This window comes from Thamnophis sirtalis, unplaced genomic scaffold, assembly GCF_051295495.1.
Source record: "Thamnophis sirtalis isolate CommonGarterSnake01/CBP01778 unplaced genomic scaffold, rThaSir2_p1.2 scaffold_2, whole genome shotgun sequence".
NCBI classification, from domain to species: domain Eukaryota; kingdom Metazoa; phylum Chordata; class Lepidosauria; order Squamata; family Natricidae; genus Thamnophis; species Thamnophis sirtalis.
This window is the reverse complement of record NW_028261382.1, coordinates 53,140,653-53,154,853: the sequence shown is the minus strand read 5'-3', so window position 1 is coordinate 53,154,853 and position 14,201 is coordinate 53,140,653. Positions and strand designations below refer to the sequence as shown.

Below are 14,201 nucleotides of genomic sequence, written 5' to 3'. Positions count from 1 at the left end.
CACCCCCCAAATAAATTACAGGTGCCTTCCTTGCAAGGAGCGCATGGGTGGGGAGGTGGGGCAGAAGACCCCCCTGCCCGTCACAGCAAGAGGAGTCTTGGTCAGGCCGCCCGTTTTGAGAGGTGAGGAGCGTCACCTGGGCATCAGCTCCGGCTGTGGCTTCACCTCTCGCTGTCCATTTTCTGGGGGCTCAGTACCATCAGCCACCTCCGAAGAGTTTTGAGAGTCTGCTGTGGCCAATTCCTTTGCAGCAGGAGATGGCCAGCTGGCATTGTGCCACAGATGCCCGCTTCTCATTCAAGTCCACACTGGGCATTTGCTTCCGGCTCAAAAAAACTGGGAACGCACAAACGCACGCGGGGGGAGGGAGAATGGCTCGGTTTCATTGTGTCCACTTCCTGGGCTCGGCCCTCTCGCCCGCGCCTGTGTGCCATGGTCAAGGCTGCCCTCGCTCAACGGGGCGCCGGCTGGAGGGCGGCTCGCACCAGCCGCACACACTTGTCAAACAGCCGGGCGGGTCCCTCCAGGGATGCCCCTTCCTGACGCTTCACTTTGAGAGAGCCCCTCGCTCGCTTGCCCATCAGCCGGTTGGTCAGGTGGCGAGCCGGGGCCAGGATGGCTTTGCCGATGCCAATGCAGCTGCAGGAGGGAGAGAGAGAGAAAGGTTGGAGCGGCCTTCCTTGTGGGCCGAGCAGGAAGGAAGAGTTGGCAGTTGGATGGGTCTCCCCTCTGTCCCCCCGCAAAAAAGAGAGCAGCTAGAGCAGACCCATTTTTCACCCTCCCGGAGCATCCGTGCACGCCCTACACTTACCAAAATGGGCTGCATGGAGACTCCTAGAGGGGAGGGGTGGGGCGGGGCGGGTTATCCAGTCCTTGCAACTACCGGTTCGGCGAACCGTATTAAAATTAAAATCTGGTTTTCCCGAACCGGACCGAACCGGCTGAATCCCACCTCTGACTCCAAGCTTTACCTCCTCCTGATCTTTGGCTACCATGGAGGATAGGATGGGATACTTCTCGTCCTACGTACCGGTTGCAAGGAAGGAGTAAGGGAATATAGCACATGGTGGGAGGGAGACTCCCCGCCTCCCTCCCTCCCTCCCACTTACTTGGGCCAGCTTTCCCCTCCCATCCTACAGCCTGGGAGGTTCTCCAGGACGAAACAGGAAGGGGCGATGTAGTGGGACAGGACCTGCTCCTCCACCTCATTGGGGCTCTTCCTCCTGCGCAGGAACCGGGCCAACCTGTGGGGGGGGTGGGTGGGAAGGAATGAAAGTCGCATTAAGTCTTGGGGGTGGGGGAGAAGCTAAACAGAAAGCCACAATCTAGCCGATTCACTCAAAGCATTGCAGGCTGAGAAAAAAATCCAGATCCAAAAGACCCCCCTACCAACCTCCCCCTAGACTGGGGTCACCCTTCCTCCCCCCACTCCCCTTATAAATAATCAGGACTACAACTCCCATGTTGGCGTGGCACACGGCGCTTCAAACGGAGCTGGGAAACTCACAGCCGGTATTCCAACAAGCCCACTTCATCGGTGGGAATTTGGGACGAAGTGTCAGATGTTCAAACCAGCGTCCCCATTTTCCGTGCAGGGGGGCGCGGGGGCAGGCAAATGGCAGCCTGACGCTTTTGGGGTGGGGGGAAAGAGGGGGGTTGGGATTCACTTCTCATGCAGGTCTTTAAATCGAAATGGACCTGTTGCTCCTCGAAATAACAGGAGTTGGAAGGGACTTTGGAGGTCATCTAGTCCAACCCCCTGCTCAGCCAGGAGACCCTACCTATAACATTTTGGAATAACAGAGTTGGAAGGGACCTCGGAGGTCATCTAGTCCAACCCCCTGCTCAGCCAGGAGACCCTACCTATAACATTTTAGAATAACACAGTTGGAAGGGACCTCGGAGGTCATCTAGTCCAACCCCCTGCTCAGCCAGGAGACCCTACCTATAACATTTTAGAATAACAGAGTTGGAAGGGACCTCAGAGGTCATCTAGTCCAACCCCCTGCTCAGCCAGGAGACCCTACCTGTAACATTTTAGAATAACAGAGTTGGAAGGTACCTTGGAGGTCATTTAGTCCAACCCTCTGCTCAGCCAGGAGACCCTACCTATAACATTTTAGAATAACAGGAGTTGGAAGGGACCTCGGAGGTCATCTAGTCCAACCCCCTGCTCAGCCAGGAGACCCTACCTATAACATTTTAGAATAACAGAGTTGGAAGGGACCTCGGAGGTCATCTAGTCCAACCCCCTGCTCAGCCAGGAGACCCTGCCTATAACATTTTAGAATAACAGAGTTGGAAGGGACCTCTGAGGTCATCTAGTCCAACCCCCTGCTCAAGCAGGAGACCTTACACCATTCCAGACAAAGGGCTGTCCAGTCTCTTCTTAGAAACCTCCAGTGATAAGAGCACCCACAACTTCTAGAAGGGTGGAGGGGATGGACGGACAATGCTTACCGGCGGGTGCAGTTACAGTGGTAAAGAGTGCGATCATCTGAATTGTGGAGCTGGTACTTAAACTCGTTGGGGCCGATCTGGAAGGGGCAGTGGTCCAGCCGTTGGTAGCAGCGGCATCTCCGCGACAGGCCTGGAGAGACAAAAATGGGCCCAGTTCAGTTGGGGAATCAAAGCCGAAGAGCCAGCGCTGTCCGAAGACGTCTCCGTGGTCGTGTGGCCGGCATGACTGAACTCCCGAAGGCACACGGAACGCTGTTCCCTTCCCACCAAAGGTGGTTCCTATTTTTCTACTTGCATTTTTTACGTCCTGTCGAACTGCTAGGTGGGCAGAAGCTGGGACAACTCACGGGAGCTCCCTCCGTTAGACGGCACTAGGGATTCGAACTGCCCAACTGCCGACCTTTCTGATTGATAAGCTCAGCATCTTAGCCACTGAGCCACTGCGTCCCTAATATTTTACCTGCTCCTTCATAAATCCTCCCACATTTAAATGGCCCCAAGAAGGGACATTCGGGCTCCTGCTGGCCTCACCTGGTCTTGGCTTGGAGACCTGGCTGTGTCCTGCAGAAGGGCCAGAGACGGGCCTTTCTCCCTGCCACGTCTCGTTGGAGAAGGCTTCTTCCACAGTAAGGACGACCGGGTGACGCGCGGTGAGAATCTCGCCCTCCCTCTTGATGGGACCAGGGTTCAACGTTGTTTGAAGGGCAGTTGTCTCCTCACCCGCGGAGCTTCTTCCCGGGAGGTGAGTGGCTTCATTCGTCTTGGAGATCGAGCCGAGTGGGATGACGGTATCCTGCGTCTCGGTGCTCGGTTTCTTCACCTTCTTTCTCCGCGTTTTTCTGCCTTTCGAGCCGGGTTTGCGATGCCGTCTCGGCTGGAGAGGAAATGTGGTGGCCTCGGGGATCTCGATGGGCTGATACGGGCTCGGCTCCACCAAGTGAGCCAGGGGCATCATGCCGTACTTCTTACACCTAGCCCAGGAGAGGAAAAAAAAACAGGCGCTTTGCTCAGTCTTTGCATTTCCACCATACCTTTAACCTAGGTTATGCAATTCAGTCCCGCTTTGGTGCGGCACGCCGAGCCCAAAATTAATCTCAGAGGCAGATTTTTCCGCAAGACTCGCAAGCATATTGTGTGTTGCAAATGGTGTGTTGTGCAAGCCCAGCTCCACTGTCCTTTCAGCAAGACTTAACAGGTCTTGAAAAGGCGTTTTTGGCCTAAAGCCTCCCTGGGAGAAAAACAAACAAATCAGCTAAGCTGAAATGTATGGCCCGCAGGAGGTGGAGAAGGCGGGAGATTGTCATTCACAGACAAATGGGTAGGCCGAAAGAATAAATCTAGAAGAATCTGGATAGATTTACAGGAGCATTCTCCAACTCGCGGAAATAGACGGGCTCCCAAAATTCTTACCAAGGGTCATGGCTGCTGGGAAATTTTGGGATTGAAAAGTCCCTGCTTCCAGATCTCATGAAGGTTGGAAAATAGTAGTTACATTGATTTTTTGGAAACGAAACCCAATACGTAGAGACAGCAAGACGCACCTAACTTGTATGGGCAAGGACTCCCACAATCACAGCAGGTCAAGCTTCTTAGAATACCAAGTGAACTTATATTAACTGTTTAAAGGTAAAGGTAAAAGTTCCCCTCGCACATATGTGCCAGTCGTTCCTGACTCTAGGGGGCGGTGCTCATCTCCGTTTCAAAGCCGAAGAGCCAGCGCTGTCCGAAGACGTCTCCGTGGTCATGTGGCCGGCATGACTCAATGCTGAAGGCGCACGGAACGCTGTTCCCTTCCCACCAAAGGTGGTTCCTATTTTTCTACTTGCATTTTTTACGTGCTTTCGAACTGCTAGGTTGGCAGAAGCTGGGACCTCACTCCGTTACGCGGTGCTGGGGATTCAAACCGCCAAACTGCCGACCTTTCTGATCGACAAGCTCAGCGTCTTAGCCCCTGAGCCACCGCGATCCTTTTTTTTCCCCTTGTGTACCCCTTTTAATTGGGGTGATTCTTTAATTAAGCAGAAAAGGAGAAGAAAAAAGGAAGACAAAATAGAAGGAAAAACAACAATTCACGTTCGAGATAATCTCTTTTTGAGCCGAATTTGGTTTTGAATCTCGCTTGGCAACGTAACGGTTGGGTCCCACAGAGGGCGTAAATCAAGGACTCTCGTTTCTCGGGATATTTCCTCACCCGGCTGGCTTACTCACCCGCCCCACCAGTGCCACTCAAGACAGTCCTCACTCTCTTTCAAGTGGAAGCATGGGATTTCCAGCAGGTTGAAGAAACTGGTCCCGATGAAGTTGGAGATGGTATCATTGAGGTTCTTCAGGCAATCCCTGAACCTGTGGAGAGGCAGAGGAAGAAGGGCGTTTCGTCTGGCGGTTCCTGGCATTTCCCCACCTGCCAGTCTCTGTGTGCTTTGGAAGGACTACACCTCCCAGCATCCCCCACCAGCAGGACTCAACAATGCAAGAGGGGGATGGGAATGTGGGAGACTAGAGATTCTCCATCATCCAGATCACTGTTGTCCCAAAAGTGCTTTTTTTTCTCAAGAGGCAACTGGACTTTCTGGTTTTTCTTTGAAGAGGTTTCGCTTCTCCTCCAAGAAGCTTCTTCAGCTCTTCATGAAGAATCAACTGGACTTCTAGTTTTTCTTTGAAGAGGTTTCTCTTCTCCTCCAAGGAGCTTCTTCAGCTCTTCATGAAGAACCAACTGGACTTCTAGTTTTTCTTTGAAGAGGTTTCTCTTCTCCTCCAAGGAGCTTCTTCAGCTCTTCATGAAGAACCAACTGGACTTCTAGTTTTTCTTTGAAGAGGTTTCTCTTCTCCTCCAAGGAGCTTCTTCAGCTCTTCATGAAGAACCAACTGGACTTCTAGTTTTTCTTTGAAGAGGTTTCGCTTCTCCTCCAAGGAGCTTCTTCAGCTCTTCATGAAGAATCAACTGGACTTCTAGTTTTTCTTTGAAGAGGTTTCTCTTCTCCTCCAAGGAGCTTCTTCAGCTCTTCATGAAGAACCAACTGGACTTCTAGTTTTTCTTTGAAGAGGTTTCTCTTCTCCTCCAAGGAGCTTCTTCAGCTCTTCATGAAGAAGCAACGGGACTTACTTATTTTTTCTTTGAAGAAGTTTCGCTTCTCATCCAAGAAGCTTCTTCAGCTCTTCATGAAGAATCAACTGGACTTCTAGTTTTTCTTTGAAGAGGTTTCTCTTCTCCTCCAAGGAGCTTCTTCAGCTCTTCATGAAGAACCAACTGGACTTCTAGTTTTTCTTTGAAGAGGTTTCTCTTCTCCTCCAAGGAGCTTCTTCAGCTCTTCATGAAGAATCAACTGGACTTCTGGTTTTTCTTTGAAGAGGTTTCGCTTCTCCTCCAAGGAGCTTCTTCAACTCTGACCGGATGGTGGAGAATGAAAGGATTTATACTCCTTGCAAACAAAGCTGGTCATTTGCATCCTTTTAGAGAGCCATTGAGGCCACCAGCTGGTTTGCAAGAGGGCCACCTATGTCCAAATTGAACGTCCCTCCCTCAACAGAGGGGGAGGGATAAGACCTCATTGATCTCCAGTCTACAACACAACAGTTCAAGAAGGCTCCACACCCATTTGCTCCACTCCGGTGATCCCTGAGGACACAGATAAAACCTCCAAGTGGCCTCAATGACCTTCTCAAAGGATGCAAATGACCAGCTGTCTGCAAGGAGTATAAATCCTTCCATTTCCCCACCATCCGGTCAGAGCTGAAGAAGCTTCTTGGAGGAGAAGCGAAACCTCTTCAAAGATAAACCAAGAAAGATCCAGTTGCCTCTTGGGGAAAAAAACAGTTTTGGGGGACAACGGTGGCATTGTGAGTTCAACAGATTGGGAAAGGGGACAGGTTGGACAAGGTTACAGATCAAATCCCGAACGCTGCAGGCCCCTCCACTCACCTGTTGTCGCAGCTGCAGTGAGAAATGGTGTGGAGACGGTAGTTGCGAATGCCGTACTTGAACCCCAGAGCTGTGATGTGGGCGTCGCACTTGTCGTGCTCACGGCAACAAACATCTGGGCCCTGGAAAACCCCTGCAAAAAAAAAGAAGGAAAAATGGGCCAGGGGGAATTTCAAGGCTGGAGAATAACAGGATATATTATATATTATAATATATTATATATAGGGCTGTTCTGACCCCCTCCTCCATCCAGTAATGAATGCCGAGACAAGCTTAACTGGAATGTCCTTTAATAGCAAGACACCAAAACCTCGGTGGCTGAAAGCCAAACAGAACAAACAGATAAGGCCCTTGGCAGCAACTCAGACAAACTCAGGTAGCAATAAACACAGATAAGGCTTGGCAGCAATCCAGCCTGCCAGGTTAACAGTAACGTCCTCCGACATTCAATCCTGCGTTGACTTCTGCAAAGAGGGAAGTGTGCACAAGTAGCCTTTTTATAGTCTGGAGAGGAGCCTAATGACCACCAGCTGAGTACAATCACCTCCTGTAATCGCGTAATTGTTCCTGACGCCTAGTAGCTCTTCGATGGCGTGCATCCAGGAACAACTCACTCCTGGCGTCCGGATCACTCTCCCTTGTCTCCTCCCCACTGGTCCAAGGCTCAGGCGCCACCTGGTGGCCAACCAGCCTCTCTGCGCCCTGCTCGGAGTGGGAACCCTGTCCAGGGTCCTCCACATTCTCCAGAGCTGACTCCGAGGGCCCCTTGCTGTCGGAGTCTGGTGGCAGCTCCAACGGCTCCCGCTGGGCCACAAGATAGGGCTGTAATGGAGAACCTAAGGCAGAGCTCTCTCTGTGGGCACGCATGCTGGCCAGCTGGTCTTGGCAGCCAAAGACATCCGAAAAGGGCCTGAAAACGGACCGAAGAACAACCAAATATCAGACTTTTTTCCAGGCTATTTTCAAGCCGTTTTTGGGGAGTTTCTGGGCCAAAAAACGGGCCTAAAACCAGCCGGAAAATGGCCCACAAACAGCCAGAAAAATGGCCAAATCCAGGCATGCATTTGCTGACCAGCTGGTCTTCGGGTTTCTGGCACACACACACACAAACACACAAGCACACACACACACACAATTTGCGCACTTGATGCTGAAAAGGTTTGCCACCGCCGTAACAGGATTTCATACGTTGTTTTGCCCACTTGGAGATCAAGCGAAGCCCTGGCAGAGCTCAGAATCTGCCATCCCGTGCGAAATGTACAACCGAAGATTAAAAAAATAAACAGAACAACAAGAGTGGGAAGGGGACCTCGGAGGTCTTCTAGTCCAGCCCCCCCACCCCCCCACTGCTCTCAGGCAGGAGACCCCACGCAGGGTTCGGCTTCACGGATGGGAGCCTTCAGCGGCTGGACCTCCAGACAAACGAACCGAGATAAGCCACAAAGAGATGCCCAAGGGGGGGTAAGGCCACACCTGGAATACGGCATCCAGGTTTGGTCGCCCCGTTGCCAAAAAAAGAGGTTGAGATTTTAAAAAGAAAAAAAAAATAGAGAGAAAGGCAGCTAAGATGATTGAGGGACTGGAGACCAAAACATATGAAGAAAGGTTGCGGGATTTGGGGTTTGGGGAGTCTAGGGAAGAGGAGGACTGGGGGGGGGCATGTTAGCAATATTCCAAGATTTCAGGGGCTGCCACAAAGAAGCGGGGTGGGGTGGGGGGGTCCACTGATTTTCCAAAGCACCAGAACGCAGGACAAGAAACGACGGACGGAAATTATTCAAAGGAGAGAAGCAACTTGGAATCATGGAGAACCTTCCTTAACCGGTGGAACAGGTTGCTACTAGAAGGTGTAGGAGGTTTTTTAAGAAGAGTCTAGACAGTCACTTATATGAAATGGCATAGGGTCTCCTGCTTGAGGAGGGGGCTGGACTAGAAGACCTCCGAGGTCCCTTCCAGCTCTATTCTGATTGACTTGGGGGTCTCCTGCTTGAGCAGGGGGCTGGACTAGAAGACCTCCAAGGTCCCTTCCAGCTCTATTCTGATTGACTTGAGGGTCTCCTGCTTGAGGAGGGGGCTGGACTAGAAGACCTCCGAGGTCCCTTCCAGCTCTATTCTCATTGACTTGAGGGTCTCCTGCTTGAGCAGGGGCTGGACTAGAAGACCTCCGAGGTCCCTTCCAGCTCTATTCTGATTGACTTGAGGGTCTCCTGCTTGAGCAGGGGGCTGGACTAGAAGACCTCTGAGGTCCCTTCCAGCTCTATTCTGATTGACTTAAGGGTCTCCTGCTTGAGCAGGGGCTGGACTAGAAGACCTCCCAGGTCCCTTCCACCTCTATTCTGATTGACTTAAGGGTCTCCTGCTTGAGCAGGGGGCTGGACTAGAAGACCTCTGAGGTCCCTTCCAGCTCTATTCTGATTGACTTGGGGGTCTCCTGCTTGAGCAGGGGGCTGGACTAGAAGACCTCTGAGGTCCCTTCCAGCTCTATTCTGATTGACTTGGGGGGTCTCCTGCTTGAGCAGGGGGATGGACTAGAAGACCTCCCGGGTTCCTTCCACTTCTATTCTCATTGACTTGAGGGCCTCCTGCTTGAGCAGGGGGCTGGACTAGAAGACTAGAAGACCTCTGAGGTCCCTTCCAGCTCTATTCTGATTGACTTAAGGGTCTCCTGCTTGAGCAGGGGGCTGGACTAGAAGACCTCCAAGGTTCCTTCCAGCTCTATTCTGATTCATTGATTGACAGGTTCTTCTCCAGGGACAGAGGCCAGGCAGTTGGGTATAGTGGCTAAGGAACCAGGCTGGTAGGAGTTCTAATCCCACCATGAGCAATGGTGGACTTTAAGCCCATCGCTCTCCCTCAGGCCAGCCTACCTGACAGATTCGTTGTTCTCGGGAAAATAGCGAAGAGTTTTGTTTGCCACTTTGGAGTTATTTGCAAATAAATTCAAAACAAACAAAACTGGTTTCTAGAATGTTGGCTTATTGATTCAGCGGGAGTGCCTGACACCTGACCCCCCACGTCCATCCAAGAAGCTTCTGGAAGCTTCTGATCAGAACTGGACGTCCTGCATCTTCAGCCCCGCCTGGCAATCTCAGGGAAACCCCCCATCTGGAAGGGAAACGGAGCTTTCTCTTTAAGCAAAATCGCTTCCCGAAACCACCTCCGGCTTCTCCCACTGCAGCACCTCGTTCTAGTGGCAAGGAGTTCCACCGAGCGCCTGCTGACTCAAGTCTCACACGCGTCTCGCCTGGGGGTTTATTTCCCTGCATGTGGGTGTGCAAAGAGAGCCAGCAAAAGCTCCCAGATAATTCATTTTTATGAAAAGTTTTTTTTTATTCCCTTACATACCATTGTAAATATACCTTCACATAGTTGTTATCCTTCTTTGCATTAGTCGTTCTTATACACTTGTTATTCCGTTTAATAGGTTATAAATATACAATTTGGGTTGCTTTATTTACCATCCCTTCGGACTGTCTTTTCCCTTTCTTTTCTCTCTCCCTCCCTTCTCTACTTCCTTCCTTCTCTCCTTCCCCTTCTTCCCTTGCCTCTCCCCTACTCCTACTCTTCACCTCCCTACCCTCTCTCCTTCTTGTTCTCTCTTCCACCTTCCTCTTCTTTCCTTCCTTTTTCCCTCCCTCCCTTCTCTACTTCCTTCCTTCCTTCCTCCTCTCCTTCCCCTTCCTTCTTCCCTTACCTCCCCCCTACTCCTCTCTTCCCCTTCCTACCCTCTCTCCTTCTCTTTCTTCCTTCCTTCCTCCTCTCCTTCCCCTTCCTTCTTCCCTTATTTTTCTCCTACTCCTACTCTTCCTCTTCCCCTTCCTACCCCCTTTCCTTCTCTTTCTCTCCCTTCCATCCTCCTCTCCTTCCATCTTTCTTCCTTCCGTCCTCTTCCTCTCGTTCTCTCCTCCTCTCCCCCTTTCTTTTTTCTGTTTTTATAGATGTCTCCTTCAAATCTCAGTTTATGGTATTTCAGCAAACCCAAGTTTCTTTCTTTCTTTCTCTCTTTCTCTCTCTCTCTTTCTCCTCTCTCTCTCTCTCTCCTCTCTTCTCTCTCTCTCCCTCCCTCTTTCTCTCTCTTCTCTCTCGCTCTCTCCTCTCTTCTCTCTCTCTCTCCTCTCTCTGTCCTTTCTTCTCTCTCTCTCTTCTCTCTCCCTCCCCCCTCTCTCTCTTCTCTCTCTCTCTCTCCTCTCTCTCTTCTCTCTCTCTCTCCTCTCTCTCTCTCTCCCCCTTCCCTCCCCCCCCTCTCTCTCTGGCACAGAGAACTGGGGACCCTGGGGCAATTTGGCCCGAAGTGGGTGGGAGGCGGTTTCCTTCCCTTGGGACTTCCAACCCAGCGACGCTTCCCGGCCCGACCTCTTCGCCTTACCCAGCTCCGAGGGCTTCTCAGCCGTGTGCCCGGCTCCACACCAAAGTGTCCCGGGCACCGTCCATCCTCGCCGACTCCGCGCCCGCGCTTGCCCTGCCGACTCCCCCGCTTCAGCTGGGCGGCTGGCCGGGGAGGCTCCCTTGCACGTTTCCTTGCGCGCATCCAAGGCTTCCAGCTCTCTCCGCAGCCGCGGGTCCCAGGGGGTGCGGACCAAGGGGTGGCGGAGCCCCCCGGGGACGCAGAGCTCCAGATAGCGGCGGGTCAAGGCGGGCTCCGTCCGCAGGGCGCACTCCAGCAGCCGCCCGCTGCGCAAATCCCACAGGCTCTGCACCAGAACCGCGGCGGGGGAGCCGTCGGGGCGCAGCCAGAGGAAGCTCAGGAGCCGGGAGCGGCCGCCGGTGGCCCGGGTGGCGCAGGCCGTGTTGGCCTCGGTCCAGGAGCCGGTGGCGCAAGGCAGCGCCAAGCCCAGCGCCAGCAGCGCCAAGCGCGCAAAGGAAGCCATACCCAGCGCGCCCCGGCGGAGCAACGAATGAATGGGGAAAGCGCGCGGCGAGGCGGCTCTTTTTTTTAAAAGGGAAAACACCGGGGGGGTGGGCTCGTCCGCCGGGCGGCCCTGGGATTGGACGGCGCCGGCAACACCACCCGCCGAGCCACGCCCCCTCGGGTTCCCACGCTTCCATTCAGCCCCGGGACTTTTTACCTAGCCGCTCAGCCTCGACGGTGGTGGCTGGGCTGGCTGGGTGAGTGGGAGGGAGGGTCTCTCTCTGCCTTGGGCTCTCTCTTGGCGAGGAAGAGGGAAAGGAGACCCCGAGGTGCTTTTTTTAAAAAGTAGCTGGACTTTTTCTTTCCTCTTTTCTTTTCTTTCTTTTTCCTTTTCCTTTCCTTTTTTTCTTTTTGTTTATTTCTTTTTCTTTTCTTTTTTCTTTTCTTTTTTCTTTTCTTTTTCTTTTCTTTTTTCTTTTCTTTTTTCTTTTTTCTTTTCTTTTTTCTTTTCTTTTTTCTTTTTTCTTTTTTCTTTTTTCTTTTCTTTTCTTTTTTCTTTTCTTTTCTTTTCTTTTCTCTTTTCTTTCTTTTTCCTTTTCCTTTCCTTTCCTTTTTTTGTTTCTTATTTTTCTTTTCTCTTTTCTTTTCTCTTTTCTTTTCTCTTTTCTTTTCTCTTTTCTTTTCTCTTTTCGTTTCTTTTCCTTTCCTTTCCTTTTCTCTTTTTGTTTCTTTCTCTTTTCTCTTTTCTTTTTTCCTTTTCCTTTCCTTTCTTTTTTCTTTTCTTTTCTCTTTTCTTTTCTCTTTTTTCTTTTTTCCTTTTTCTTCCTTTTTTCTTTTCTTTCTTTTTCCTTTTCCCTTCCTTTCCTTTTCTCTTTTTTTTTTCTTTCTTTCTCTTTTCTCTTTTCTTTTTCCTTTCCTTTACAATTTTATTTAAACTCTTTTCTTTATCTATCCATAAGTGCTTAGTGAACAGTGTATTTCCTGGGTTGATGTACTTTATACACAGTACTAATAACAATAATAATAATAATAATATTTAGGTATACGTAATCAGAATCTTTTGACTTCTAACATTTATGTATACATGGTAACTATATAGCAGCACAGTGCCTGCTTCTCTTCCTTCAGGTGCCGTCTCCCACTTCCTGCCCCTCCCAAAGGCTGGCATGACTCACCCATCACCCGATGGGACGTCTGAGAAAGGATCCGCCTTTGAGGCAACCCCTGGCCAGGCGTGTTGGGGAGGGGAGGAGGCGAGAGGGAGCCTGCTGATTGGCTAAGAGCCGTCTGATGATTAGGTCAATGTGGGAATCCCTTTCTCCACGAATTGGAACTCTGCTAGACCAAGTACAGAATAGGACAGAACAAAACAGAACATTCTGGCAAAATTTATGGGAAAGGAACTCTGGATTTAACAATGGCCACTTCTCATAAAGGACATTTATGCATCAAAGGTTTCATAGATGCCATTCACCACCTGATAGGTTAGCTAAAATGTTTAAAAATAGGTCTAGCACAGGAGTCAGCCACCTGCAGCTCCGGAGCTGCATGTGGCTCCTTCATTCCTCTGCTGCGGCTCCCTGTTGCTCAAAATATGAGTTAATGTGTGATTAAGGCGATTTATGGAGCTTTTTGATCCCCACCCCCCCAGTAGGCCAACCATGGGTAAATCCAAGAAAAGAAAAATTTCAGAAGAAAACAGATTGTTTAATTCAACTACATATGCTAGTTCTGTGGCTGCTCAGGAAATAATCAGGGTTTTGTGGCTCCCAGTGTGTGTGTGTGTGTTTTTCTGTGGGAAAGAGGTCCAAATGGTTCTTTGGTGTGTTGCAGACCAGTGTTGGGTTTCAAAATTTTTTAGAACCTCTTCTGTAGGTATGGCCTGCTTTGTGGGAGTGGCTTGCCGGCCATGTGACCAGGTGGGAGTGGTTTGCCAGCCATTTGACCAGGTGAGAGTGGCCAACTTGTAAAATGTGGTGAAACTCACTTAACAACGCTCTTGCTTAGCAACCAAAATGTTGGCTCAGAAACTCTGGCATTTGAAGCACACAAGTCTTAAAGCTGTCAAGTTACAAGACACTTGCACCCCTCACCCTTTAGAGAAAAAAAACCCAGGGGTGTTCAAAGTTGACAGCTTTAAGACTTGTGGACTTCAACTCCCAGAATTCCTCCTCCAGTCATGTTGGTTCAGGAACTCTGGCATTGAAGTGTGCAAGTCTTAAAGCTGTCACGTTACAAGACCATTGCGCCCCTCACCCTTTAGGAAAAAAAAACCCCAGGGGTGTTCAAAATTGACAGCTTTAAGACTTGTGGACTTCAACTCCCAGAATTCCTCCTCTCGCTCTTCACCTTGATGATGTGCGGACGGGCTGGGGGAGGGAGCTGGAACCGGTTCTAAACGGCACTGTAGATTTGTGGAACCTCTTCTATAGAAAAGGTTAGAACTGGCAGGAACCCATCCCTGCTGGAGACCTCCGATCTGGCAAATGTTGGAAATGTAAATCAAAAGACGGGCACATTTTATGTGGTGGACTTGTGCTAAAAAAAATACACAGAAAAGATAATAGGGGAAACCTGTAGATTTTAAACTTGAACTGTTTTTATTTATTAGGGGTGATATCAGGGAAAAAAAATTGACAAGTATGCACTTAATATTACACGTCTTAACAGCAGTGAGGATTATATTTGCACAATACTGGAAAAATGAAGATATATTGCAAGATGAAGAGCTAGTCAGGAAGATGCTAGATGGTGCAGAAATGGATAGATTGACATTGAAAATTAAAGAGAAAAGAAGATGTAGATTATTATCAAACATGGAATCTATTTTACCAGTGGTTGGAAAAAAGGAGAGGAAAGTAAGAATGGAATCTGTATTGCTAAGCGAATTAAATACCCAGGCGAAATGATGTTTATTAAACAGGAAGAAACGTAATTAATAGAAAATTAATAACATTTTTTTAAAAGAACAGA

General features: G+C 50.1%; 1 protein-coding gene across 1 annotated transcript; it reads right to left on the bottom strand.

The window, feature by feature from the left end:
* Positions 1–123: 123 nt before the first annotated feature.
* PLA2G3 (phospholipase A2 group III) lies at positions 124–11,254 on the bottom strand. The gene is made up of 7 exons (XM_087703741.1): positions 10,746–11,254; positions 6,380–6,512; positions 4,669–4,803; positions 2,992–3,431; positions 2,461–2,590; positions 1,110–1,244; positions 124–639 (listed from the first exon to the last, which is right to left on the bottom strand). The coding sequence occupies exons 1-7, from the start codon at positions 11,245–11,247 to the stop codon at positions 453–455; spliced, it is 1,662 nt and encodes a 553-aa protein (XP_087559867.1). The 5' UTR covers positions 11,248–11,254; the 3' UTR covers positions 124–452.
* Positions 11,255–14,201: the final 2,947 nt, after the last annotated feature.